This window comes from Egretta garzetta, unplaced genomic scaffold (assembly GCF_000687185.1).
Source record: "Egretta garzetta isolate BGI_Z169 unplaced genomic scaffold, ASM68718v1 scaffold14, whole genome shotgun sequence".
In the NCBI taxonomy this organism is placed as follows: domain Eukaryota; kingdom Metazoa; phylum Chordata; class Aves; order Pelecaniformes; family Ardeidae; genus Egretta; species Egretta garzetta.
This window is the reverse complement of record NW_009259588.1, coordinates 509,206-535,167: the sequence shown is the minus strand read 5'-3', so window position 1 is coordinate 535,167 and position 25,962 is coordinate 509,206. Positions and strand designations below refer to the sequence as shown.

Genomic DNA, 25,962 nt, shown 5'->3' with positions numbered 1-25,962 from the left:
GGTGATGACGGGGTGATGACCGGAGGCATAAACCCCTCCAGCCATGGCTTGGCCGAGCTGAGGGTCTGCCAACAAAGGATTAAAGGTAGATGGTTCCTGCTGGAAGCATGTAAAAGCACTTTATTTCCTGCCTTGAACCTTCTGTGACTCAGAGTGAAACGCTGCCGTACATATACAACGCTTCCAACTGTGTGAACTGAAGGAATTTGGCATTTCACAAGAGTGCTCAGCATTTTAGGGAAATGGACTATAAACGAGTGCAGTGAATTGTTATGCTTACATTTCAAATGTAATATAAACTGGTTTTGCCTCATTACCATGTTGTAATAATGGAGTCATGACTTTTCCAAGAAAAAAAGAAGCTATGATTCAGCTGACCCTGGAAAATAAGCTTTTACAGTAAATTGGAAAAATAAATCTGGATTTCACAATATTATGTTATATAATTGTATCAGTTTAGTATACTAAGTGTGATTTGCTTTTGTCTTTTGAAGATAGCTATCTACTAATTTAATCCTCTGTTTGTCAGCAAATGAACGTGTATTTCCAACAGACTCTAGATTAAATCTTAAAAAATGATAATGTGGAGTTTGACCTCCATAGTTACTATCTGATAAAATACAAGTAAATATGTTTTTTAAAGTATAAAGAAATATATAGGCAAAAGACTTCAGATATTATGGTGATAGTTTGTGAAGAATATTAGCATTTACTGGTCATTCCTATCATTGCTGCTGTTATTTTGTATTAATAATTCTTTAATTATGTGAAAGACAGAAGGGTAAATTCACAAAAAGGAAAATAACTTTACATATAACTTAGTGGGATAATAATGTCTAGAACCTATTTTAAAGAAACCATGACAGACATCTTTCATTCAGCAGATTCAGCAGTCTGCCACAACAGGAAATAACTTCTTCTAATATGCAATGAAATAAATAAAGGTCAGATGGTTCATTTGTCTGCATTTACTTTGCGCAGTTCTACCAGTAAAACAGGATGTGTTCTATTAACATTGCTCCAGGCTTCCTGCTAACAATAGCACCAAAATAAGGACCAGATTTTGTCTTGGTGAAATTCACTCCTCCTGCATAAAGCCCTATGCCTAGAATCTGCAAAGAAAAAAGCTGAAGAAAGATGTGGAAGCTGCTAAATTTATGTGTAAGCACCAGGCTGAGATCTGTACAAGCTTACAGGAGTTTGGTACTCAGCATCCACTGAAACTCAAACGAGGTGAGCACCTCTGTTCTGAAAGCTTTTTTTAAAAAAAATTCCAGCCCTGTAAAATGTAACAGCCTCGCATTATTTGCTCAGGAATAGTGTGTATATATATGAATAGTGCCTTGGGTATGCAAAACCTATGCAAGTGAAAAGAAGAGCACAGAGCATGCAGCTTCTCAACTGTGAAGAAGCAGCAGCCTTGCTGAGCCATGCTGCTTGAGACAGGCTACTGGATTTTCCTCATAGACCACACTTGACTCGCGCCCTTAAGTGATCTTCAGCTCAGCCAGTAAGACAAGGGGCTGTGAGTTAGTTGTTGGCAAACTTTGAACCCTGTGGTGTTCAAGTGGAAGGAAGGGCTTTAAGTCAGCCGCATGTGCACTGGATGTTCCAACTAACTGGAATGCGGTTTGTGTTGAGGTATGTTTTCTTTGGTTATTTTTTCCTGAAATGTGCAATTACAAAAAATAAAATATTTACATCATTACAAATGAAATCTCGGTGTCAGCTTTCTCTGTCATAAAATGGAATATTTCTGTGTGCAACAGGTGAATTATTTTCCTTGGGGATCAGATACAAAACTGTTTTCAATACAGAGAACAATAAACTGATTACTACAGCTATATATCTTCTGATCAAGAAGTTTCCCCATCTTCAGTGGTGATGCTTGTCCCATAGCTCCCATATCAGCTGTGTGCCAGGCTTCGCAGTAGTTGCTAACCAGTCGGATGCCATTTGCAGTTGAACCATGCCATATTACCTTTTGAGGCCTGAAAAGTAATGTTAGGAAATTATTTCCTGAAAAAGACTCTTTTTTACTTTATTCAACTGCACACCTATATGTGTGGCAACCTGTATTTCTGCTTTCCTTCTGCTTGAAGCAAACAGTGGGTAAGGAAAGATGAAAACAGAAAGGAGAGGAAGAAAATGAGAACACAACCTGATATCCCATTCATAGGTTATCAGAAATGGAAAAGAAAGATGGCATAAAGAAAGGGAGACAATTTTATCACGTTTCTAGTAGCACAAAATATTGCTACTTGCTCTATCTGGTAAAAAGCAATGTCATGTAAAACTTAAAAATGCTAATGTAAACTCACCAAGATGGATCAGTCATGACGTTCCTCCCATCAAAGGAATATATTGGAACATGGATGTTGAATTGTCCACCATTTCCATTAAATATAGATTCCCAGTTATTGAAAAGTATTTCTCCCTGTTAAAGTTTCAAAGCCACTTTTACAAACAAAACAAATCCAAAATCCACATCATACCTGACTTTTATAGACTTACCTATGCATCTAAAATCGTGTCTGCATTTAAGAACACTTATGATTCCAGCTTTCACATCAGTTTCCGCATGATGGTCCTGAACAACCTTGTTTCATCTATCATGTCTATGCTAACAGTTCTCTGATCCACACCTTTGCCTCACAGTTGCATCTCTGTTCTATGGTCACTCCAACTATTCAGCTTGATCATCTCCATTTCCATTGTCCTTTTCCTCCTAACTGTCTAAGGGGTTGTTTGAAAAATTGCTTATAACTACTGTAGCTATAGAGAAAATATAGACATAATTTGTATTGGAACTTCTGTTGAGGTCACAATTTTGTGAAAAGTGTTGCAAATGTTCATGGCAAAAGCTTTGCATCAGGCTACCTCTTAAACTTCTTTTGAGTTTTTACAGTCACAATATTGTCTTTACAAATTTGTCTCCAAGGCTCTGTATTTGCATGTACTTTGGAATAGCATCCGTGCACTTTGGAGTAGCATCCGTTCAGCATGTTCCAAGCATCACATGTTATTCCTGTAGGTTTCTTTGGCTGTTTGTTCTGGGAGCCAGCCAATGCTACAGAGGCATGGTTTGTTTTCCTCAGTTTTAGAGTGTGTCTGTTTATGTGAGGCCATAAAATGACTCATGCTCTAGACTCTCTTATCAGTTTCATTGGGGTAAATACAGCATCACACCTAAGCACAGAATTTGCCTTTCTCTTTAGAAATGAGAAGAATAGGCATTTTAGCCTACTATACTCTGTGATCATACTAGAAGGTAGAACAGAATAGCTATCTTTGAGAAATGAGGATGCACTTTCGCTGCCGATATAAAAAATATCCAGAAAGCCAAACATCATACTGTCACTTTGTCTGCTCAAAGTAGGCTATTCTGATAGCTTTTTTTCCACCATTAGCCTTAGGATATTGAAAAAAGCAACTCTTGAAAATGCAAAGGAAACGTGAGACAGTCTGTAACTTTCTACTTCATCACTACTTTCTTGTTTCTTGAACCTGACTCTGAAATACAAAGTGAAGTTGCTTCTTTATAGAATGCAGTTTAGGCTGAAATGTTCTACTTTTGCCATTTTCCAAGATTTTTGGGCACCTACAGCCTATCCTAATATAATAAGTACTAAGCATTCATTTTTACCTTAAGATTGACTATGGGTAAATGGTATCGGTCTGCTTTTCTGACAACTGTGGCCAAATCTTGCAAATGTGATGAGAGGAAGGCTCTATAGGTAGACGTCAAACCTACTAGCTGGGCTTGTTGAAAACACTGAAAATCTGCTCGCATGTCACCAGAAAATGGCGAGTTTAAAGCCACCAGATGCAGCTGGAGAAATAAAGAAGAAAAGCCACCATTTTTTAAAAGTTTATAACACTAGGAAGACATATATTGGAAACAATCTCCACCCCCCCCCCGCCCCCCCGCCCCTGTCAGCACAAGAACTACTACTTTCTATTCCAGGTATAAAAATTATTTGCTACCATAACATTGCATTTCTTAAAGCTATGAGACCCATAGCAGAAATACCTATTTATCTTTGAACATTAAGGAAAACATGAAGATTATATACTCCTAAAAACCAAAATTCTTTTAAAAGCAGCTAATACTTTTAAGCAGAATTCTTGGAGTTATCACACAAACAAAAATCCCAAATCCTACAAACATGGAAATAATTAGTAAGAAGTAACCATATGACATTAAAAATTCACTGTTATCAAATACAAGAAGTAGCATGCTTAAATCAAACCGTACAGATGCAAGAACTAATCCACATTTTTGGGTTTGGGGGTTTTCTTGGGATTTTTTTTTTTTATATAACTCAGTTATCTTACTTTCTTTGTCTAAATCTTTTAAAGTATTTTAAATGGAGTCTAGGATTCTAAAGTGTCGATCTAAAACAAGCAGCACCATGAAGATAGAAAATATTCTAATTGATATTTTAATGATTTAATTGTAACACTATTGTTAACTTAAAAATTGCTGTGTGTTGTAGGTACAATCATTAAGTGAAGAGACATTCCTAACTCAGAATTGGGATTTTTTTTTTCTTTGAGATGGGAAAGGGGCTAGGATGATGAAAATAGATCTGGAGGAAAAAAATTCAAATTGTCTCTGAGATGTCTAAACCAGTTAAAGAAGTGTATTTGTAAATTTCTAAAGTAAAATCTGTGAATTTGAAGAGGAGCTATCACAAATCTCCCTCAAGATGCAAACTGTCATGTTTCAAACCACAGCTATGCAATTGCAATACAGATCTCATACTTACTACTGGTTTTCCATTGTTCATGTTCGATATTGGACTCAGTGCTGGAAGAGTCTGAAATCCCTGTTATTTTAACACATGCAAACAGATATGTTAAACAAGTTACTCAGATTGGAATTTTAGACAATAATTTTCTAAATAAAGCAAACATTGACCACTGGAGAATCTGAAACTGTTCTATGTCTGAAAAATAAACCCAAACTGTGTAGCCAGAATACTTTAACTACATATCATCTATTTGATACATCACATATATATGTGTTTGAAAGCTGTCCTGGCCAGAGTTGCTTTGCTAGACCTGAGTGTACCCATTCCACAGTGTTCTGCCAGAGCTGGTGTCAGTGCCAGATCGTGCCTGGAGTCCTGCATGGAGTCCTGCATGCAGCCTGCTCTTGGCAGGAGCAGAAGACCAGTTGAGGAAAATTAAAACTGAAGGGCTAAGGAGGATGTAGAAACAGAAAATCTAGTGGGTGGGAATATTTCTCAAGGCCTTGGCAATTGTCTCTCCTAAGCAATTGGCATGTAGAAACCAGAAGGTCAATGATCTTCAGAGCTGTTTCAGGAACATCAAAGTTTTCTTCTACTATGGTAAGTATGAGTAACAAGCCGCTGACTGTACCAGTTGGGAAACTCATGTGGTGTCAGCTGGAGGTTGCAGAAAATTTCTTGTAACATGAGGTCTAGACATTTTCCCAGTGTGCTAAGTGCACTTCTCTCTGACCTACCCTAGCTTCTTTTTTTTTTTTTTTCTTTCTAGCCATCTTCCTTCTCGCTGCTCCTTCCTAGCACTCTCTTGCCCTTTCATTTTCTCAGCAGTCAGATTAATTAACCTGTCATCAAGAAGACTGTTCTCTATCCCCTTTGCCTCTTCTTGGTTTTCATCCTCCTGGATTTTTTGGAACAGACAGCATGTTCACATGCAGGTTGGTACAATAACTTGCAGAATGGGTTCAGGTACAAACTAACAATTGAGGCTTTAGAATAGACCCCTCAGCACACTGTGGGATAAGCTACATGCAGGTGATGATGATGATGTACCATGATGTACTATAATCTTTTAAAGGAAACCTGCTTTTCAGAAACACTTTTCTGAGTTTCCTTGAAAGGGACCAGGGCTTGATATGACTGACTTCAGTGTTACAAAAGAGAATACTGTATTATTTTTTTTGTGTGTGTAGGCAGCCTGCTTTGTTCTGCTTTTTGTAGATGCTGCTTTGTCTCTGTAGCGTGTGGAGTCTCAGAAGATAATGGAAACAGATGACTAGACAGTGTGAACCAATTTGCAAGCTTATGTAGTGGTAGTATGCTTACATTGAACAGAAAAGTCTCAGTGGAAAATCATGTTGTGCAGGGATCTGTCTGCAACTTCTGCCAAGAGTAACACCTGTCTTTGCACACTCCAATTTTTCACACTCTCAGTTTTTCACAGTCCAATAGTTTGTACTTACATGGCTTGATATGGCTGGAGGAGGAAGGCTGTCAGCAGGGATAGGAATTAGCTCACCAAGCTGAAAGAACCCAAAAGGAAGATCAAACAAAACCATATCATCAAGAGCTTCTGAACTAAAAAAAAAAGGAATCCTTGCACCTATGCTTCTCCACCCCTGTAAAAAATACCTGCAACAACTCTATTTTGACTAAGGGAGTTGGAAAGGATTAGGATGTAGTGCAATAGTACCTGCAATTTCCTCCATCCATTTTGAACACGGATAAAAACCTCACTGGTTTCACTCAGGTAGATTAGTGTACCTTCTGCTACCAAATGAACTTTTTCCAACATACCCACAATGTTTTGGAATGTTGTAACCTGTCAAGTAGGAAAATGAAACACACTTCATCAGACACACAAAACATGTTGCAAGTTAAATTGTTAAATTGAAGTCTCATTTGAAAACATAAATGTCAAGGCTTCTTCTGCAGGAAATGCTCATAAATGCTCATTTTTATGTCATTTCATACAAAAAACTTCAGTAACATAAATATCTTGCTACTTTGGCAAACCAGCATCATCATTCTGTGGATTGTAGTAGAACTACACCAATAGTTAATTTTGCACAGAGTGAAGATCACTGCATCTCTACAGTTTATCATACTAGACCAAAATGGTAGAGTTCAGAAGAGATAAGATAAGGCTTATAAATATCACACACAAATCTAGATATGTTTGCTTCTGCTATATTTTTCTTAGTGTTGCTGTGATCTCTTTTCTTTAAGGGTGTTTTCTTACATCCCTTTCATTATGTTTCCAGATGGTGCTAGTTTACACAGCAAGTATTTGTCAATTTCTCTTTTATAGCTCATCAGAAGGCTTAAACTGACACCTGTCAGATATGGACACTGCATTTATTACCTCTGTCTTTGTTACCTGAAGATAAGAACACAGGCCTCTCTAAGATGGGTTGCTTCTGCAGTCTGTTTGATAATTTCAGGTAGTGTAAAATCAGGGGCAAGTTTCTTGACAGTGTCATTTCTGGACACTTGAGTGTTGAGACACTTTCTCATTTCTTCAGTGTCATAAGGCATATTAATGCTTTATGAATCATGCAGACCCTCTATAGATTTGCATATTTTTTTTTAATATTGGTTTTGACCTAAGTGGGCTTGGATCTCCTAAGACAGTAGCTCCCAGCCTGTAACTACAGTCCTCTACCTTGGGGCACCAGTCTTTCAACATCTGTTTCTCCCCTGATCTGTAATCATTGTCAGGTCCTGATTTTCTATGAGAAAAGGCATTTAACAGAGGTATAACACTATGGTAGGAAGGCATTAAGAAACACACGGATTCTTGTTAGTTTATTTGATATAATGTAGGTGATCTGAAAGTCTGCTTGTTTATTAGTGCATTCTCAAATGTTAGCCAAAGATATCCAGCAAATTTGCTTTTCTATCATAATGTGAGAACATGGAAAAGGAAAAACTTGCAATGAACCCCTTTGGCTAGCTTGAATTATTTTTATTTTTTTTCAGAAATGATGAATAGTTAATTCAGAAATTAACAAGACAGAAGTCTTAGCTGTCATTTTTACTGCATGGACATCTGGGATAAAATTCTGATTTGATTCACACAGGAAGAAAAGGTAACAATTAAATTTATATGTATTCTCTGTCACAACAATTTTTAGATTTGCTAGGGAAATCTACAGTTTTCTTCTTAGAATTGAATGACCTATATTACTGGGTTTTAAACCAGTGATGTAGAGTGGTTTTTTCATGGAAACTGGGCATTCAGTAGTTATTCTAGTATCTCAGCATGTTAAGTTGCCACAGTCTTTCAGAGACATTGCTTTGAACATGGAATACACACCTCTCCACTACTTCAGCATGCCATCAATCTTTGCATTTGTTTCAATAGGCTGTTAATAACAAGGCAATGGACAGGCTCCCCCTCTCATCACTTTACCCAGCTATATGGATTCCCTACTGAAAAATTATGAGGTTCAGAAAACCAGAAAGCATTCTAATAAATAAAAACAGAGGACAGAGCTTTCCTTCCTCTCTCAGTGCTACCAATGACCACCAAAAGATTTGAAGCAAGCTTTCAATGGCAAACTTCCTTATTTTGCTGTCTTACCAGATTCCTGGTTGCAGGTGGCCCTGGCTCTCCAGGAGGACCTGGTGGTCCAGGCATTGCGGCTGCTAAAATAAAACAAGCATACATGTTGAAGGTCAACTTTTTTGAGAGAAAAGGTGAGTGACATAAAGAAAGGACTTAGTGGTGGTGTCTAGGAATAGTGGGAACTTCAAATACCCATAGGCCTTACATAGTCAAGTTTTGAATAGCTGTGTTCAAGCCAAGCACAGAAAATGCATTTTAAGGATTTTTTTTAAAGCAATGGTGAAACTTAGTCTTTCCTCTGTTACTTGGGCAGTTAAGGTCAACAGATTGTAAATTTGTTGTAGATACTCTGCAAATGAAGACCCAGATCTACTTAAATTTACTAGAATGCTCTTCTGCTAACTGCTAATGATGTGCATACGGAAGACGAAGAACTTTTAGCTCCTGCCCATACAGGTTTTGGGGGAGTCATTATATCTTTTGCTCTAACAGTAAACAAAAATGAACTTTTCCTTAGATAAAAAATCACAGGTATAAGCTCAGCTTGTTTCAAAGCATCAAAGAATTCTCCAGTGGTATGAACTTGAACTTCTAAGACTGCAGTCCACAACATCTAGTACCTGTCTCTACTCCAAAGCTGAATTTCTTGAGCTGAAAGTCCCTGCTTTCTGGAGTAAGAATTCCTTTCTTTTAAGGAAGGAAAGAAGGAAAGATATGGAAGACTGAAAGCAAGCATCCTGTGCAAATGCATATCATGATAATGGAACTTTGAAGCTGTTTAGAAGAAAGAGCTTCTACACACGGACCCTGCTGAGCAATGGTGTGTCCCAGCAGGGCTCTGTATCTGAGATGTGGGCAGATCTTGTATTAACCATAAGTAGAAACTCCTTCTGTAGAGGAAAAGAGAGACGCAAAGTGGGGGCAGCAAAACAGGTGCAGGGGTATCCAGGAGAGTACACTAGTATACTGCTGGGAGGGAATATAAAAGGCTCTGATTAGGAACAGAAAGGCATGATAAGAGAATGTATGTCTTGGAAGAAAGAAATCTAATGGTGGATAGCTGTCAGACTACCTGAGCATGGGGAAGTCTTGCATGTCCTAGCATGCTGGTGAATGCTGCACAAAGAACTGCAAGGTTCAGGTCCTAACCACTTCCCAATTCTTACCTTGCTGGGCACTTGAAAACTGTGTTCAGCTGCTCTTAGCTATGCAAATAGTGCTATAATCCCAAATACGGAAAGACTTGCTCTTCAAAAGAGAAGGAGAAATGGAGGACTGTAAGAGTATTTCTGAAATCACTCTTTGGTGAAATTTTGGTGAGCAAATCTGATAGCCCTCCTCACAATAACTGAAGTCCACTCATCCATAGCTTACTGGATACACCAACTAAACAGATTGAAGGAGAGTAACAGAAGATAACCTAAGGGAGCATACCTTCTGCCTTCATAGTTTTCAAAGGAATCAGGATCACAGTGATCTTCAGTGAAAGTGGAGCTATAGATTCCCCTCCACCCCCACAAATATATTCAGTGAAGAAAAAGTATTGACTATCTTATCTTTTATTGTATCTTTACACTCTAAAGTATTTTGATAGTCTGAATAAATAGTTAAATAAATTGATAGTCTGATTGTAAGATACAGTTTTAAAATACAGTTTGAACCATTGAAGAGTCAGTAAAGGCTAACACTGAGAGTGCTGCTGCATTCCAAAGCTTGTTTTCTACTGATCTGTAACTCTTGAATTAGGAGGCTGTAGTTATGCAACAATAAAGCAAGCTCTAGTGTTCAAAAATGTCTGTTTTTGTGAAACCTGGAGAAGCCTTGAAGTCACCTTTTACAAATTGAAGAATCTATGCTCTGAAGCGTTTACAAGGATCCTCCAGAGCAGTTTTTTCATGTCAATGGCAGGGGAAAAGGGTTCAGTTCTTAGAAGTTTTCAAGAGCTATTTATCTGCAGATAAGCCATTCCTCTTTCCCCATATTACAGTATGAGCCCCATATTACAGTAAGAGCTCTAACAGAGATAACTGTGACTTGAAGATAGGAAATAAATAAACATCTGTAACATTCAGTAAAATGCAAATCCATCAGTGTGCTGCCTAAAGAAACTTCTTACAAAGCAAAGAGGAAAATGTGTAGGAGGATGATGAAGACTAATGGCAGAGAGGATAAGCAAAAGTATAGGGATGGAGTACTATTAATAATTTTTGTCTGACTGGGTCTCTTAGCTAATATTCAGAAGTGCTTGATATAAATTACACAGGAAAAGGCCTGAAGGCCTTTATGGACTTTATCGATGCTGAGGACATGTCCATATTATGATGATCAGGGGCTAATTCAGATACAGGCCTGTGTTCCAACGTTGAACATATTAAGGATTTCTTCTTTCTCAAATGTTCTTCAGAGGATGAACATTTCTGATACACTCTTAATTAATAATATTTACTGGATGACAGATTGGAAGTCTCACCTTGTCCCTGGGCAGCTGTACGAACCAGTCCGACCAGGTTCAAGAAATACAAATTGGAGACAGAGCTCTCTGCTCCCCAAACTAGCATACTGGAGGCACAGGTCTTGCAGGGAAACAGACTGATCATTAGTTCTCAGAAATGGAGATCCGCATTAGCTATACCTGCCCAAACTTTAGGCTGGACAGATCTGCATTATAGCGTCTCTATTCAGTTAACAATTGCCTTTCTGTTAGCACGCTATCTTCAGCTGAGATTAAGGAATGCTTTGCTCTAGTTTTGCCTGGCTGGATTCCCGTGCTGGTCATAGTTCCCAGAGGGAGGAATCAGAGTTGCTTGCTCAGGGAGACCTGTCGAGTAATGTCAGAGGAGCCCAAGACCCCACCCACCAGAACCTAGTTTAAGGGCTGGATATTAACTATATAAGGCTTGTCACTAGCAGACCCGTGACCCAAGAGGAGGCAAAAGCACAAATGTCTTGAACTGTGGCTCTTGGCTTATAGCCACATATTCCCTTTGATGCAAGTTTGAGGTAATCCACCTGAAGATCCAGTGCCACCTTGTTTGCAAAGTTCCTCCCCTGATGTGACTATTTGTGGCACACTTTGCTCCTTTCCTAATCCAATAAGTTGAAAATCAGTAAATGTACAGTAACCAACCATCCCAAAGTTTTGTTTCTACTCAGCATTTGCATAACAACTACTTTTAAGAAGCAGTTCTCTAGCAGTTTCATTCTAGACCTAAATTCTACTGTGGGTACTGTCTTTGTATCAGAAAATCATAGAATCATTTAGGTTGGAAAAGACCTTTAAGATCATCAAGTCCAACCCTTAACCTAACACTGCCATTCCACCACTAAACCGTGTCCCTCAACACCACATCTACCCATATTTTAAATACCCCCATGGATGAGGACTCAATGCCTTCCCTGGGCAGCCTGTTCCAGTCCTTGCAAATGCTTTCAGTGAAGAATTTTTTCCTAATACCCAACCTAAACCTGCCTTGGTGCAACTTGAGGCCATTTCTTCTCATCCTATTGCTTGTTACTTTGCAGAAGAGACCAACAGCCACCTCACTACAACCTCCTTTCAGGTAGTTGTAGAGGGCGATAAGGCCTCCCCTCAGCCTCCTCTTCTCCAGGCTAAACAACCCCAGTTCCTTCAGCTGCTCCTCATCAGACTTGTGCTCCAGACCCTTCACCAGCTCCATTGCCCTTTTTGGACATGTTCTAACACCTCAATGTATGTCCTGTAGTGAGGGGCCCAAAACTGAACACAGTATTCGAGGTGTGGCTTCACCAGTGCCAAGTACAGGGGCACGATCACTTCCCTAGTCACACTATTTCTGATACAAGCCAGGATGCTGTTGGCCCTCTTGGCCACCAGTGCACACTGCTGGCTCATATTTGTCTGGCTGTTTACCAATATCCCCAGGTCCTTTTCCACCAGGCAGCTTTCCGGAGACTCTTCCCCAAGATTGTAGTGTTGCATGGGGTTGTTGTGACCCAAGTGCAGGACCCGTCACTTGGCCTTGTTGAACCTCATTACAGTTGGCCCTGGCCCATGGATCCAGTCTGTCTAAATCCCTCTGTAGAGCCTTCCTACCCTCAATCAGATCAACACTTCTGCCCAACTTGGTGTCATCTGCAAACTTACTGAGGGTGCACTCAATCCCTTCTTCCAGATCTTTGATAAAGATATTAAGCAGAACTGGCCCCAATACCGAGCCCTGGGGAACACTGCTTGTGACTGGCTGCCAATTGGGTTTAACCACATTCACCACAAGAAGAGCATCTTGGCCCACATTAACATCTTCCCAAATTTAGACAACTGCTCAATTTGATAGATTTTGCAAAACTCTGAAGGCAGCCTGCCTCCATTATGTAGACTTCCTCCCAGCCACAGCCACCATAGCATTTTCAAGCAATAGCGCTCCCATGGCACTAGTCAGTGAAAATTGTTTGCAGAGAAATTGTCCCTTTTGGGCATCTGGTTCCAACTCACCCCCCAGGAGAAATCAGCAGAGGGCAGGAGGAGAGAGGGGAGCAACCTGATTCAGGTGTGCAGAATGGGAGGGCAGATGGAAGAACAGGTATGTAAAGGAAGTGGCAATGTGGGTGTGGGTGTGAGTGCATGCATATGCACTTGCATATACAGTAAAAAGCAAAATCACACCCTCTCACCTGAGCCATATATTGCAGGGGGTCCTGGTGGGCCTGGTGGGCCAGGTGGGCCAGGAGGTCCAATTTTTCCATAACCTGGTAAGCCAGGTAGGCCAGGTAACCCTGGAGGTCCTCTGGGTCCGACAACTGAATCCCCTTTTGGTCCCTATCAGTGACAAAAAGTATCTCTTTGAATGTATCAGTTTCACTGCTGCAGGTCCTTCACCTCGGTGGCAAAATTTTCTGAGGGTCTGCCACCACACCACTGTTTAGACATGAGTCTGTGTGTGATTTTCTTCAAGGATGCAAGGATAGTAAACTAAATTCAAGAATTTAAGTTTCAGAAAGCTTTCTGAAAGTTCTCGCATCTATTCCTGAGTAGCTGATATCTGCAAAACTCTAGACAGTACTCTCAAAGTCCTGGGTCTCAACTCTGCTCATGACGAGACTACTCGCTTTGATGTGCTTATAAGGTTAAGTGTTTGTCTGAAGGTACACGGCTGCCAGTCTTCCAGATTTTTTAATCTGAGCCTTTTTAGGCTCAAACTCTCTATGTTTCCAGTTTAGCAATATGTCCTCAGCCTGCATAGGCTTGCACTCCCTGTGCTCAAACTGGCTTGCATACATGGAACAGTTTTTTGAGTCTGGACAAGGAGAGCTCAGTCTCTGATGGATCTCAGATGTGCCATCCAACTCCTTCCTCTCAGTGGAACAGTTTCTAAACAGGGGGATGGTTCTCAGCAACGTAGTGCCAGGGAGATTTTTGAAGGTGGGCATGCTAACCTAACACTTTGTCCTCAGCTGTGACCCACCCATTCATGCTCCTTGGCACAGAACATGACAACAGAGTAATGCAATGCACACATTTGTTGCCAGATCCCAGGGATAAACTAGTTTCCAAAGAATTGGTGCATTTGATTCCAAAGCAGCTGTGGTGGCAATTACCAGAAGATAAAACAACTAGGTAGAAATTAGATAGTGGCTGAATTTTATAGGAATGATCCAGACAGGTACACACAGGACTTTTCATTCATGTCTTTGGATTACTGGAATAGAAAATAAGATTAATTATTTAGATGGCCAATAAATTTCAAGTCAGCCTCTGGCTAACTTTATGTAGCCTATTTTGGCCTTTATGGGGCCATAAGTAGTAGCGTCACAAGTTATATATACTGCCTTGATTTGCAATGCTATTAATAGCATGAATCTACATACTGATGTAGTTGTATTAGGCAGCTGAGCATAACATTACATCAATTTTTCATAGTAAATTAATTCTATGCACAACAGTGAAGTGTCTGTGTTTATGCCTAATGCAACCCTCTTGTATTCATCTAATGGTTAGCATATGAGTTTTTATGTAGTTCTTAGCATTATCTTGATGTTTGACTCTTTTTAGTGCCTTCTAAATTAAAACAATGGGTACCTACAAATATTCCTACCGTACAGCTTGTGGTGACTTACAACTAAACCTGGTCTTCCAGGCGGTCCGGGAGGTCCAGTCAGAAAACCCCCTCCATTTGGTTCTCCTTTTTCTCCTTTTACACCAGTGACTCCATTGTCTCCTTTTTCACCCTTTAAAGAGAATATATTTTAAACCATTGAGCTGAAGTGAGATCAGAACTCTATGCACTGATCTCTTAAAGTTACATGAATCTCTGAGCTTAATAAAGAAAAGCATTTGCTTGAAATCTTTTTGACATCACTTCCTTCTTCAGTGATATGGAGTGAGAAAGAATGCTTTCTCTATTGAGGCTGCAAGGCTCTCTCAGGGTGGGGGCTAAGGGAGGTGGGGTTAGGTGGAAGCAGAGAAAATGCCTCTACTGCTGCTTCCTGCCATTCTGCCCAGCAAAACCTTGTTTTGTGCTGTAGCTGCAGGCAAAGAGAAAATCAGTGGAAGCATAAAGCCTGGCTTTCTGCTGTTCTCCTTCATCAAGGGAAAAGCAAAGCAAGATTGACATGGAATGGGCAGATATTTAAAAGTATGTGGCAAAGGGGTGATTACTGTGCATAGGATAACAAGGGCAGGGTTGTGTACCAGGATAACAAGAGACACCACAGAAAATTGCTGACACTTCGAACTGCATCTCTTCTCCTGTCCTTCATCATTTATTATCAGTTAGTTTGGGGAACAGAGTGATAGGTAAGAAGCGTTTAAATACTAGGTCATTATTTCCATGCAAAATGAGCCACAGCAATTGTACGTTCTTTCTCACATTATTTCCTTCTGTTTGTCTGCTGTTCTTTTGCCTTCAACTTTTTTTGGTCTACTTTGTTTTACCTTTCTGAGAAATAAACCTGTGCATAGAAGTGGCAAAGGGCAAAACAAGAATGGCAGGTAGCTGCAGAAACCCAATACAGATTGCTATGTATAGCTCCTCCTCTGACTCTTCTTTTTGGTAAACAGGACTATAAAGCTTTCTGTGTGGTGTGCCATTTTGCAGAGATGAAGGATTAGATGAAAAATGAGCTCTTTGTGGCTAACGGTGTAAAGCTACAGACACTACTCTATAAGATCAAAGAAGCCGTGTCAGCTCTGCCATGCATGGACACTGTATCTCATAGGAATAACTTAGGTGCACTCAGCCAAGCAGAAACAAAATCTGAAAATCAGATGGCACTAAGAGTCTTCCACGTAAACTGACAGTCCACTGCTTTTCATGGCATTATTAAATGATAACTTGATTCAAATTTCTTTTGTATCTTCTACTGATAAAGAGCCTTGTTCACTTAAAAACATTTTTAATACTATTGCATTGGTATTCATTTTTGTCACTTGAAGCAGTCGGGAGAATAATGGAACAGAGAAAGCCCAAACACATCAAGGTATGGGTATACTTTCTTGTAAGAGATTCCAGGAAAGGTAGTTTCCATCACTTTAACTTATTTTATCCAGTGTGTTTAGTTTTATGTGTTAATTGTTGCTAAATTTTTCTAGAAGCCCTTTAGGTAATGGATGCCTCTTATCTGAGCTGGCATGGAAACAAAAACATTCATTTATGGCAGATAATTTATACCAACTTATGTTGGGTAGCAGTGAATTATGACTCAATTTAATACCACCAGGAAGGTAAAAAGGCTCAGCAATAAAGTTTTTTCAAAAGTAATTTTTATATGCTACTGACATCTACTCTCTCTATACTTGTAATAATGTTATCTATGCAGCTGGAGTTTAAGAAATTAATACAGTTTGTAATTGCTCATGCTTTTATCTGTTTTGTATATTTCACCATGCTATACTGTTTTATGCTTAATTTATAGTAAAGTACACTTTAAAAAAAGCTTAATAGAACTTGGACACAAATGGGATGTAATTACCTTTATGCTATTAATAAAGTGGCTGAAATATGATGGAGGCAGAGGTGGACCTGAAAAATGAAGAAAATAAAATAAAGTACAATAATTATCTGTAATTTTCTTTTTAAAAGCACTGCTTTGGTTATTACTGGTTTAGGAGTTTAAAGGAAAATTATTTACAGTAATAACATTAACCTTTAAATCTAACAGATATTTTTAGTTTGGTTTCCTAACAAACCAAGGCTTACATGCCCTATCTTTTCTGTCATGCCTCCACATTAATAACTTCTGAATCTGATTGTGAATTTCAGATGAATTTGAAAGCAAAGAAAGCTCAAAGATGAAAAATTCTCATTTTCCTGAAAAAATGGTGGCTGGGCACAGAGTGAAAGAGAAGCAGACAAATTAACCCCTTTGATGGAAAACAAGGTAAAATAAAAGCTTTCCATATGTTTTGCCAGCAGTGGGGTGGCGAATCGGTAGTTGCGTTATCTTTCATGCAAGTGACAATACCGTAACTGACAAGAGAAAGAAGAGAAAGAACCAGTGTTACTGCCATGCTGCTGATCATAGAATAATTGCTCCTTGAAATTTTCTGCAACAAAAAACAACACCAGTATCAATGGTTATATCAGTTGTGTTGCATTGTCTGCCAGTGGTAGTCAGCTGAAGCTGTCAAGCCAGCACAAAAAGTCTAACAAGCCTTCAAATAGTCTCTGTTTGACATACACCTGGAAAAAAGACTGTTTTACATCTGCCCATAACAGCTTGATGCATTTTCTTCAAATGTGCTCTGATTAATTTTTGAGAACTATGGACACTATGCCAGCCATAGGACTCAGATCTCAGTATGCTATCTCAGATCCAATTAAGTCAAGTAGACATTGTGTGCATCTTACTCTGGGGCAGAAATGTATTCCCACTATGGCAGTTATTTTGATTTTATTCCAACCCTGCCAATTATAGTTTGCTGCAGTGATTTGCTTGATCCATGTGAGGGAATGGGGAACAGACAGCTGGAATGGAATGGTATAGGTGTCTTTCTCAGATGTTGCTTAGTATTAATCTGAACATGGGGCAGTATCTGAGGTCTTTCTAGGATGACCAGCAAGCAGACTAGGCCTGGGCAAGGTACATGAGGAAGAGGGAGGTCACCACTCAAAGTGGAAGTCAAAAATCTGTGGTAGGGAACCAGTAGGTTCTACCTACACTGGTAGATAAACTGTATTAGACCAGTTCCTCAGCCGTGAGGTAAAGTGGCACAGCTTCTATCCATACAGCTAAACTGTCCTACTCACTCCCAAAGCATGAGAGAGTTATCCATACAACCTATTGCACCAATCCCTGGCCTAAGCTATCCCCCAGACCATGCTATTATCTGGGAAGGTGTTAACTTGTTGTAGGCTGAATCCAGGTCAGGAAACATGGGAACAATGAAACTGGAGGACAATTGTCCTCTCCGTCCTGGGTCTGTTTGTTTTACTAGTATACACAGCCAAAGAAGTTTGCCTGACATGGCTTCTCAACAGGCAAACCTAGTTCAGTCCTCTTCTGTAGACATGCAGCGGAGGGTGGTAGGCAATTTTTGGCAGGACCTTTAGGGGTCTTAACACTAGCCAGAGGGAAACATACTTTGTTGTATGGCTTCTGCTGGTAGAGCAGACATTTTAATTTCAGTTTGTTTTCAGATGTTGCAGAAACAGACTAGCAGCGCTTTGCATGTGCATAATCAATGGCAAAGTCTTGCCCTCCCAACAATTGTAAAATCACAGAAGTTTGGTGACCTTTCTTTTAGAAAATGGGGAGCTACACTGCTTTCAGATCTGGGATCTGATCTAGAAATTAACTCAGCCCCTGGAGCAACAGAACTGATTTATTAGCAGAATTAATGCTTGCCCATCAAGAAGCCATCTTGCTCCACCTCACTGATTTTCCTTTAGCTCCATTCCTTCCACGATTCACAAAGAAAATAGTGAAACTTCTTCTTCATACAGAAAAGAAGGTCTCAGGACAAATAAACAGGCCAAAGGGTGAATTTGAATTAGTGTCAAAACTTGTCCAGAACACCAGGTTGGCCTTTTGGGGAATGACCCGCAGGAAGCAAAGGAGATGACTATGGTCAAGGGCCAGCACACTGCAATAAACACTGCATTTTTGATTAGCATATCTTCAGCCTTAGGCAATTGGGTCTGAGATTATGATACAGTGAAGTCTCCTCCTCTATTTCTGAATGTGTTATATTACAAGGCTCTAGACTGTGCTCCTCCAGCCAGAAACACCAGGGTTGTGCTGGAGCATTGCACATGTGGTTGGAACAAAGCACCTATGCTCTGGATATTTACTGGATACCTGCCTCTATACAGAGTAGCTAAATAAAGTGCGGCCTGCCGTTTACCCACTATTTGTGTTGGCTTCATATTTTTGCATGGTATCAGTTAATAGAGCCTGTTTGCAAGGTTGGAGAGGAGACATTATGTGAAAAGGAAAAATAAAACCACTGCGTGGACAAGAACCACAGTTTAGAAAGCTTTTCTGATTGCTGGAACTCAACAGATATTGCAGTGGAAGGAACTTCAGCCATCTGTCCCTCAGAGAAGGTTTTGAAAAATTCCTGTACTTTAATTGTGTTCCACTACTCTACAACTTCTGGCTTGTGAATTTTCACTGTCAAATATTATGTGGATATCTGTGAGACCTAGAGAACTGATTTGCATGAAAGAATATTTTAGCAATTACATCAATGAGCAAGAATCAAACAGGAATATTTTTTAGAGCAGCAACAGAACTGGACTTAGGTAACATACTTTAACTTTACAAAATATTGAACCTTGTTGATCTATTTGGATTTGGTTGGCAAACAAATGAATAAATCTCTGTTATTTTAGGAGAAAGGTGAATTCAGTTTAACCAGAATTCTCATGTTATTTTCACCACCCTTCACCAGCTGCAGTTTTACAACAAGATCATACGCATAATCCTCTCTTAATCCTCTCCTTAAAAAGCATCTGAAATCATCACATATAGGCAAAAATACTTGTAGGACATTAATTTGCATCAAATAAAGAACCTGGGAAGGAACAGACATGTTCATGGTGGGTAAACCAGCACAGAAGAGGAAATTTCCTTAATTTCTGTTTAGGAATGCTTCTTGCTGCTTCTTTTTCCAAGTGTATTGATGACTACGAAGCTCTAACCCCTTATTTTAATGCACTGGATATTGATCAGAAGAACAATTAATAAGGACAAGACAGGAAAACATATTTTATTAGAACCAACAGATGCCCTCTTAAAAATAACCAAAATACCATGTTCAGTCAACAGAACTGTGTCTTTGGAACAAAGACAGAAATATCCATATAGATGTAGCTTTGTATTTATTATCAGCACATTAGAGGACAAAGATTACAAATATGGTACAGCAACATTAATTTGATATACTGCTTCTTCTATTTCAAATTACTTCTGGCACTGATCAAAGCCTAATCTCAGTATATGAGATTTCAGAAATTGTACAGAAAATGAAGAGTCTGTAATGGCAATCTTTTCAAATAGATGCTTGTTTCTGTATTTTTGAATGTGTAAGAATCAGCAATGTGTATCGACTTTTTGATACAGAAAAGTAAATCTTTGGTGAGGAACATCTGTTATAATGCTCCTACCACCAGTGAATTGGTAATTTTAGTTCACACAGACTTTTCATGATTATCACAAATAAAGCATTGAATACTAAAAAGTTGGTTGAAATGGAGATCATCTTGTTCCACCTGCTGGAAGTGGGACTGTCACCAACGAATGACCGGTTTGAACTCAGAATGTGGAGGTGTGTTACCCTGAAATGGGAAGCACTGGATTGTAGCCCAAGTGGCTCAAAAAGATTGACAACAAAATGATATCTCAGGAAGTGGACATGATGTCCTTCTAAGGTTTCAAAAAATCTCTGACCAACCAGTTACATTTCAATATCTATTCTTGTACTTAACACATTCATAATCCTCAAAAATGTGCAGTATAGATACTTCTTTTTAGAAGACATTTTTGATAACATCATGGGCTTTGTTGTGCTGTGTGTCAGTTCAGCAAGGAACTTAGGTATAAGTCTTTAGGCAGGTAAGGCTGCAGGGATAAGTATCAAAGTACTTTGTTGAATTGCTTTTTAACTTGAACACATATTCCTTTACAGGATGTCAATGACATTATCAGATTTAGTATACCTGGTGGTCCTGGAGCACCTCTGTCTCCCTTTTCTCCTTTTAAGTCTGCTGAACTGTGCAGCCCCCAGGAATCTCTGTTTGCTTTAGCACCTGCCATAAAAGCATCACAAATTCATGAGAACTTGCAAACAGCAGAGACTATAGCAGTGACAACCAAACCACCAAAAGCGAGAGCAGACTTTTCCATACATGTGGGGCACATGGCTCCAGTCTCTATATGCTTGTCTTGCTCTCCTCATGAACATCAAATGGCTGCCTGATTGTCTTGTCTTATCAACCCCAACATGTGCAAGACAAACTCGTCTCTTCCAAGTCAGTCTTTCCCTCTTCCTTCCCTAACCACCTAGCCTAAGACCCTCTGAACAAGGAGATACAAGACAATTTGCTTGAAGTGCCCGTGTGTTCAGTTGTGATCTATGCTTGGAGTCAGTGGATCACTAAGAACACTGCCTCTTTTCTAACCTGATCTGGTTACATTTGTGAATTTCACTGGGGCAAGCACAGAAACAGTCTCTTGCTTGGGTACCCAGTCCATGTTCCATGACCTGGTGCCAGTTATTTAGAAGACTTTATTGGTAAGAAAGCCTTAGTTTGAAAAAAAAGTTACAGCATTTTTCCTTCTTCTAGTTGTGCAGAATGGCTGCAAATACAGAAGAATGAGATGGACTTCTTCCCTTTCAGAGCCCCATGTTACAATGGAAATTTCCAGACAGTTTGTCTCTGCCCTTCTCTTTTGTCTTTCAGCCATGAGAAGTGAAAGCTGGTCATACTCCCGTGGGTCTTCCCATGATGTGTCTGGTGACTCAGCTTTCAGCTGTGAGGCCATGCTCAAACGCCTGTTGATAGAACAGTGGGGCCTCATTTTATGTTGCACTGAGGCCAATCACTCTAACTCTCAGGTGTGCAATTAGACAGTTTTCCTAGTTGTCAGCTGAACTCTAACTGTCAAACTGTGACATCTTCAGAGTTACTTTCCAGGAAGATTTCCAGTCCAGTCATCAGTATTTTAGGTCATCTTAAAATATTGAGAGAAAGACAGAGCTTATACAAGCAAGCTCTGACTTTCTCCTCTTCAAGATATCTTCCTTTACCACTTACTATGTCCACTTTTGCCCCTTATCCTGATCTCTTGCATTCTTTTCCTTCTCTTCCTTTCTTTTTCCATTTGGATCAAGGTGGCCTGGTCTTTCCAAGTGTCTCAGTCATTGTTGAGGGAGAGGAGCTGTTCCAGTTGCTGATATCAACCCACCACCTACTCTCTGGACCACACTAGAGATCTAGACCCCAGACAGCCATTTCTTCCTCCAGGAACAGCCGCCCCAAGCCCCAGCATTTGGAGCTGATATAACATACACTACTGCTGCATTATTCAACTTGTTTTGCATGCACTGCTTTTGCCATGCAGGCTCTGACTTATCTGATTAAACTGTAAACTCTCCAGACTCCATTGCACAGTGATGGGAACAGCGATATAATTCCCAGGAACATGAGAACTGGGAAACAGGTGCAGGCTGTATATTAGAAGCTGCACTACTGCTTTTTTCCACAAATCTACTCTGAAATTATACTAAATAGGCAGGAATAAATTTTTATTATAAGCAGTTAAATAAAAGGAGGAAGACCACTGACTATTTCCTCCATGATCTTGAGAAGACCTCCTTCTCCATTGTGTACTACTGGATCATAAGAAAACTGCAGGCTGCTCCCTGTGGATGCTCTGTGACTTTGTTTTATTGTCCCAACTTTTTTTTCCAGCTCCAAGAAGCTCTGCAGGAACAAAACTATCACAGAACTTTCTGCTACCCTTGGAACTGAAGGACTTCCACACAATTTGGTCAAGGCAACACTATTTCAATCAGCATTCACTATTTTTTGGGGCTCAGAATTGCCACCCATTTTCCTCTGCATATAAGTGGATCCATCCTTGGAGCATGTCTTTGAGTAAGGACAAAAGCACTGAAACACAGATGCAGGCTTGTGCTAATTTTAATGCCTGGTGTGCACAGTAATTGGCCACTTTGTACTTATCTGGTGGAGTACTAGCTCAAGAATGGAATGGTCAGACCATTACAATAATCTTAAAATGGGATTAAAACTGTATGTAAATGGTGACTTTTCCTCCTTAAACCACAGAAAGAAGGGATGCATGCTGGAGTGACTTTAGGATTTACTCTTTGGGCTGAGAATCAGTATGCATTTAGAGAAAAGAAACTGTAATGATTAATTGAATAAACCCAACAAGTTGTAAACAAAATCGTCATAGTCAAAATCCTCACTTTCAAGCTTTTACCTAGGCTGAAAGTCTAAAAAGAGCAGAATGTCCTTTATCAGCTTGGAGTCAGCTCTTAGAACTAAAGAATATCCCTTGAACGAAGAACTTTGGGCTCTCTGTGGGCATTTATTCTGTCAGACCATGGATTCTTTGTTAAAAACAATATGGACAGAGAAATCTTTTGGAGTCTCTGTGTGCAGGGGGAGACAGGCAATAGGGAATCTTTAAATTTAGGAGCAGCACTGGACAGCCTAGGCTCTATGAACTTAATTTTGTGATCATAGCCCTGAAGAAATGCGGACAGTTTGCTGAGCACAAGGCTTAGACTTTCACTTGTAAGAGGTGAGTCAGTCATTTAGCAATACAGATTCAGGAAGAAAGGTTTGTACCCCACAAATTTGACCCCCATCATTGTAGCCCACAAATTTGACCCTCTATTGTCCCCAAACCCCCTTCCATTAAAAGGAGTGAAAAGTAACAAAACTTCTCCAGCCTTGTGACAATTTCCCCAGGGTCCCTCGTATGTAGTTTCTCATCCTCCTTCCCCATTAGTCTTACTTCCTTCTTTGTCTGCCTGTCAGGTTTTTGTCCTAGCTACTCCCAAGCCCTAGAAATTACTTTCTTTTCAACAGGCCTCACCGTCCTAGTGAAGGAGGGGATGAGAAACATTTCTTCTGTCTCACCAAAAAATTCATCCCCCCCTCACAGAAAGAACTGTTAATAGCTTCTCTTTCTCTCAGCAGTATTCTCTGTGTCTCCAGCAGGCAATATGTGTTGACCCTGCCTGTGATAATTTCTTTCAAGCAAAAGAATGGGAGCTCTGATTACAAACTAATTTTTTTTGGTATCAGTCACTCAGGGAAGGGAAGTATTTTTGACACCATCAGTCAAGCATTGGAGGAATGAGACCACCTGGTTGCTTGGTGGGATGTAGTATCAGGAGGACTTTAGAATTTGCATCTTAGGAGCTCAATTTAGAAATCTTAGCATTCAAAGTGCGGACCTAGGCTTATTTGTTCTTCGGCATACATGTTACTGGATCAAGGTATGATTTTACAGTTTCACCAGGAAAGGAAGCGAGACCACCTTTTTTTTTCTTTCTTTTTTCCCCCCATGGACCCAGTTATACAACAGCCAAGAAAATGAAAAAAGAGCTTAACTAATTTTACTAACTTTAAACAAAAAAAGCTTATTTAAACCAACGTACAAGAAAAGAATTACTCACCATGGACATGAAGAGCTTCTTGATTTCCAGGGTAAGGAGTGCTCACCTACAGACAAAGAAAGCTATTAAAAATTATCCATACATATTAATCAATGGAAGTGCATGACTTGGAGTGACTGGAAAGCTTGGAAAATTTGCATGCTACCATAGTAAATATTATAACAACATTCTGGGATTATGCCCAGCTTGACAAGATCCAAGTATTAGCTGATGAAGCTTTTTTCAGAATTATGCTCTAACATGCAACATGCTTTCAGCAAGAGGTTAACATGCGTTTTGGAGGCAACAGCAACTCCTACTCTCAGTCATGCCAGTGAAGCATCAGAAAACTCATTCTCCAAGAATAATTCTGAATTTACATCACTGCATTTGAAAGCAAGGTTTGATTTTTGACTGTAAGATAACAGACTGTGTTTGTAAATTTTTCATCAGATCATGGCTATGACTACTGTCTGATGTTGACCTATGCTACAGGTGCATTGAGACCACAGCTGGGAGGCAGAAGCTATTCCGGTCTATCCTGTTCTGACACCACCCACCTGTTACAGTGGGCATGTTACTTACCTCTACTGCCTGTCTTCAAAATAGGGACAGTGCAGGAATTAAAATGTGGCACAGTGCTTGGAAATGGACACATCTTAGTACCAGCTAGTACTATTTATATGAACCTAAGCAAGCATATGAAAAAAATTGAAAGTGCTATATCTGGCTAATCCTGTTGTATTAGCTCTTGGAAGTCTTACTCACATGGATAGCTCCATTAACTGCAGAAGTTCAGTTCACATGAGGAAAACTTGTGGGTTCAGTCTGTGGTTCTTTATCAATATTCATTTATGCAGGCATGTACAGCAGACTTCTTATCTATAAACTTGGATAGGTTTAGGAGATTATTCACAAATGTAGGACAAATCTATCTAGCATACTCAGATGCATGAAGAGGTCTTTATAAGTACAGGTTTGTATTACTTGTGCACATAAAAGTTACTGCTATTATTCACTGATCATAACCTTCTTGAAAAGCAGCTTTTCATTATTATCTGAAATACAGCTAAAATCGGCTTGTATTGTTTGAATCACTCCACAGAGAATCATAGGGGAGCTGAGGTTGGAAGGTACCTCTGGAGATTGTCTAGCCCAAAGGAGAATCAACTACACCAGGTTGCTCAGGGCCTTTTCCAGTCAGGTTTCAGAGGTGAGGCTGACTAATCCATATGTGATTATGGACATATGTGATTATGGACATATGTGATTAACATACAAGAATGTTACAGAATCATAGAATTACAGAATGTTTTGGGTTGGAAGGGACCCCTAGAGGTCATCTAGTCCAACCCCCCTGCAGTGAGCAGGGATACCACTAACTAGATCAGGTGGCGTCCAACCCGGTCTTGAATGTTTCCAGGGATGGGGCCTCCACTACCTCTCTGGGCAACTGATTCCAGTGTTTCAACACCCTCATTGTAAAGAAGCTCTTCCTTATATCTAGTCTAAACCTACCCTGGTTTAGTTTAAAACCATTACCCACTGTCCTGTCACAGCTGGCCCTACTAAAAAGATTTTCCCCACCTTTCTTATAACCCCCTTTAAGTACTGAAAGGCTGCAATCAGGTCTCCCCACAGCCTTCTCTTCTCCAGGCTGAACAAGCCCAACTCTCTCAGCCTGTCCTCATAAGAGAGGTGCTCCAGTCCTTAGATCATTTTTGTAGCCCTCCTCTGGACCCACTCCAACAGTTCAATGTCCTTCTTGTGCTGAGGGCTCCAGAGCTGGACGCAGGACTCTAGGTGAGGTCTCACCAGAGCAGAGTAGAGGGGCAGAATCACCTCCCTTGACCTGCTGGCCACGCTTCTTTTGATGCAGCCCAGAGTACGGTTGGCCTTCTGGGCTGCCAGCGCACATTGCCAGCTCATGTCCAGCTTTTTGACCACCAGCACCCCCAAGTCCCTTTCGGCAGGGCTGCTCTTGATCCTTTCTTCCCTCAGCCCGTAATGATACCGAGGGGTAC

General features: G+C 40.0%; 1 protein-coding gene across 1 annotated transcript in view; it reads right to left on the bottom strand.

Moving 5' to 3' along the window:
- Positions 1 to 1,774: 1,774 nt before the first annotated feature.
- COL15A1 (collagen type XV alpha 1 chain) overlaps positions 1,775 to 25,962 on the bottom strand; it is a 113,505-nt gene continuing 89,317 nt past the window's right edge. The window contains 12 exon segments of the mRNA XM_035893433.1: positions 1,775 to 1,991; positions 2,322 to 2,437; positions 3,647 to 3,832; positions 4,773 to 4,832; positions 6,218 to 6,277; positions 6,448 to 6,576; positions 8,341 to 8,405; positions 12,976 to 13,120; positions 14,419 to 14,529; positions 16,273 to 16,322; positions 20,463 to 20,552; positions 23,960 to 24,005. Coding sequence (XP_035749326.1) covers positions 1,775 to 1,991; positions 2,322 to 2,437; positions 3,647 to 3,832; positions 4,773 to 4,832; positions 6,218 to 6,277; positions 6,448 to 6,576; positions 8,341 to 8,405; positions 12,976 to 13,120; positions 14,419 to 14,529; positions 16,273 to 16,322; positions 20,463 to 20,552; positions 23,960 to 24,005 — 1,275 coding nt within the window.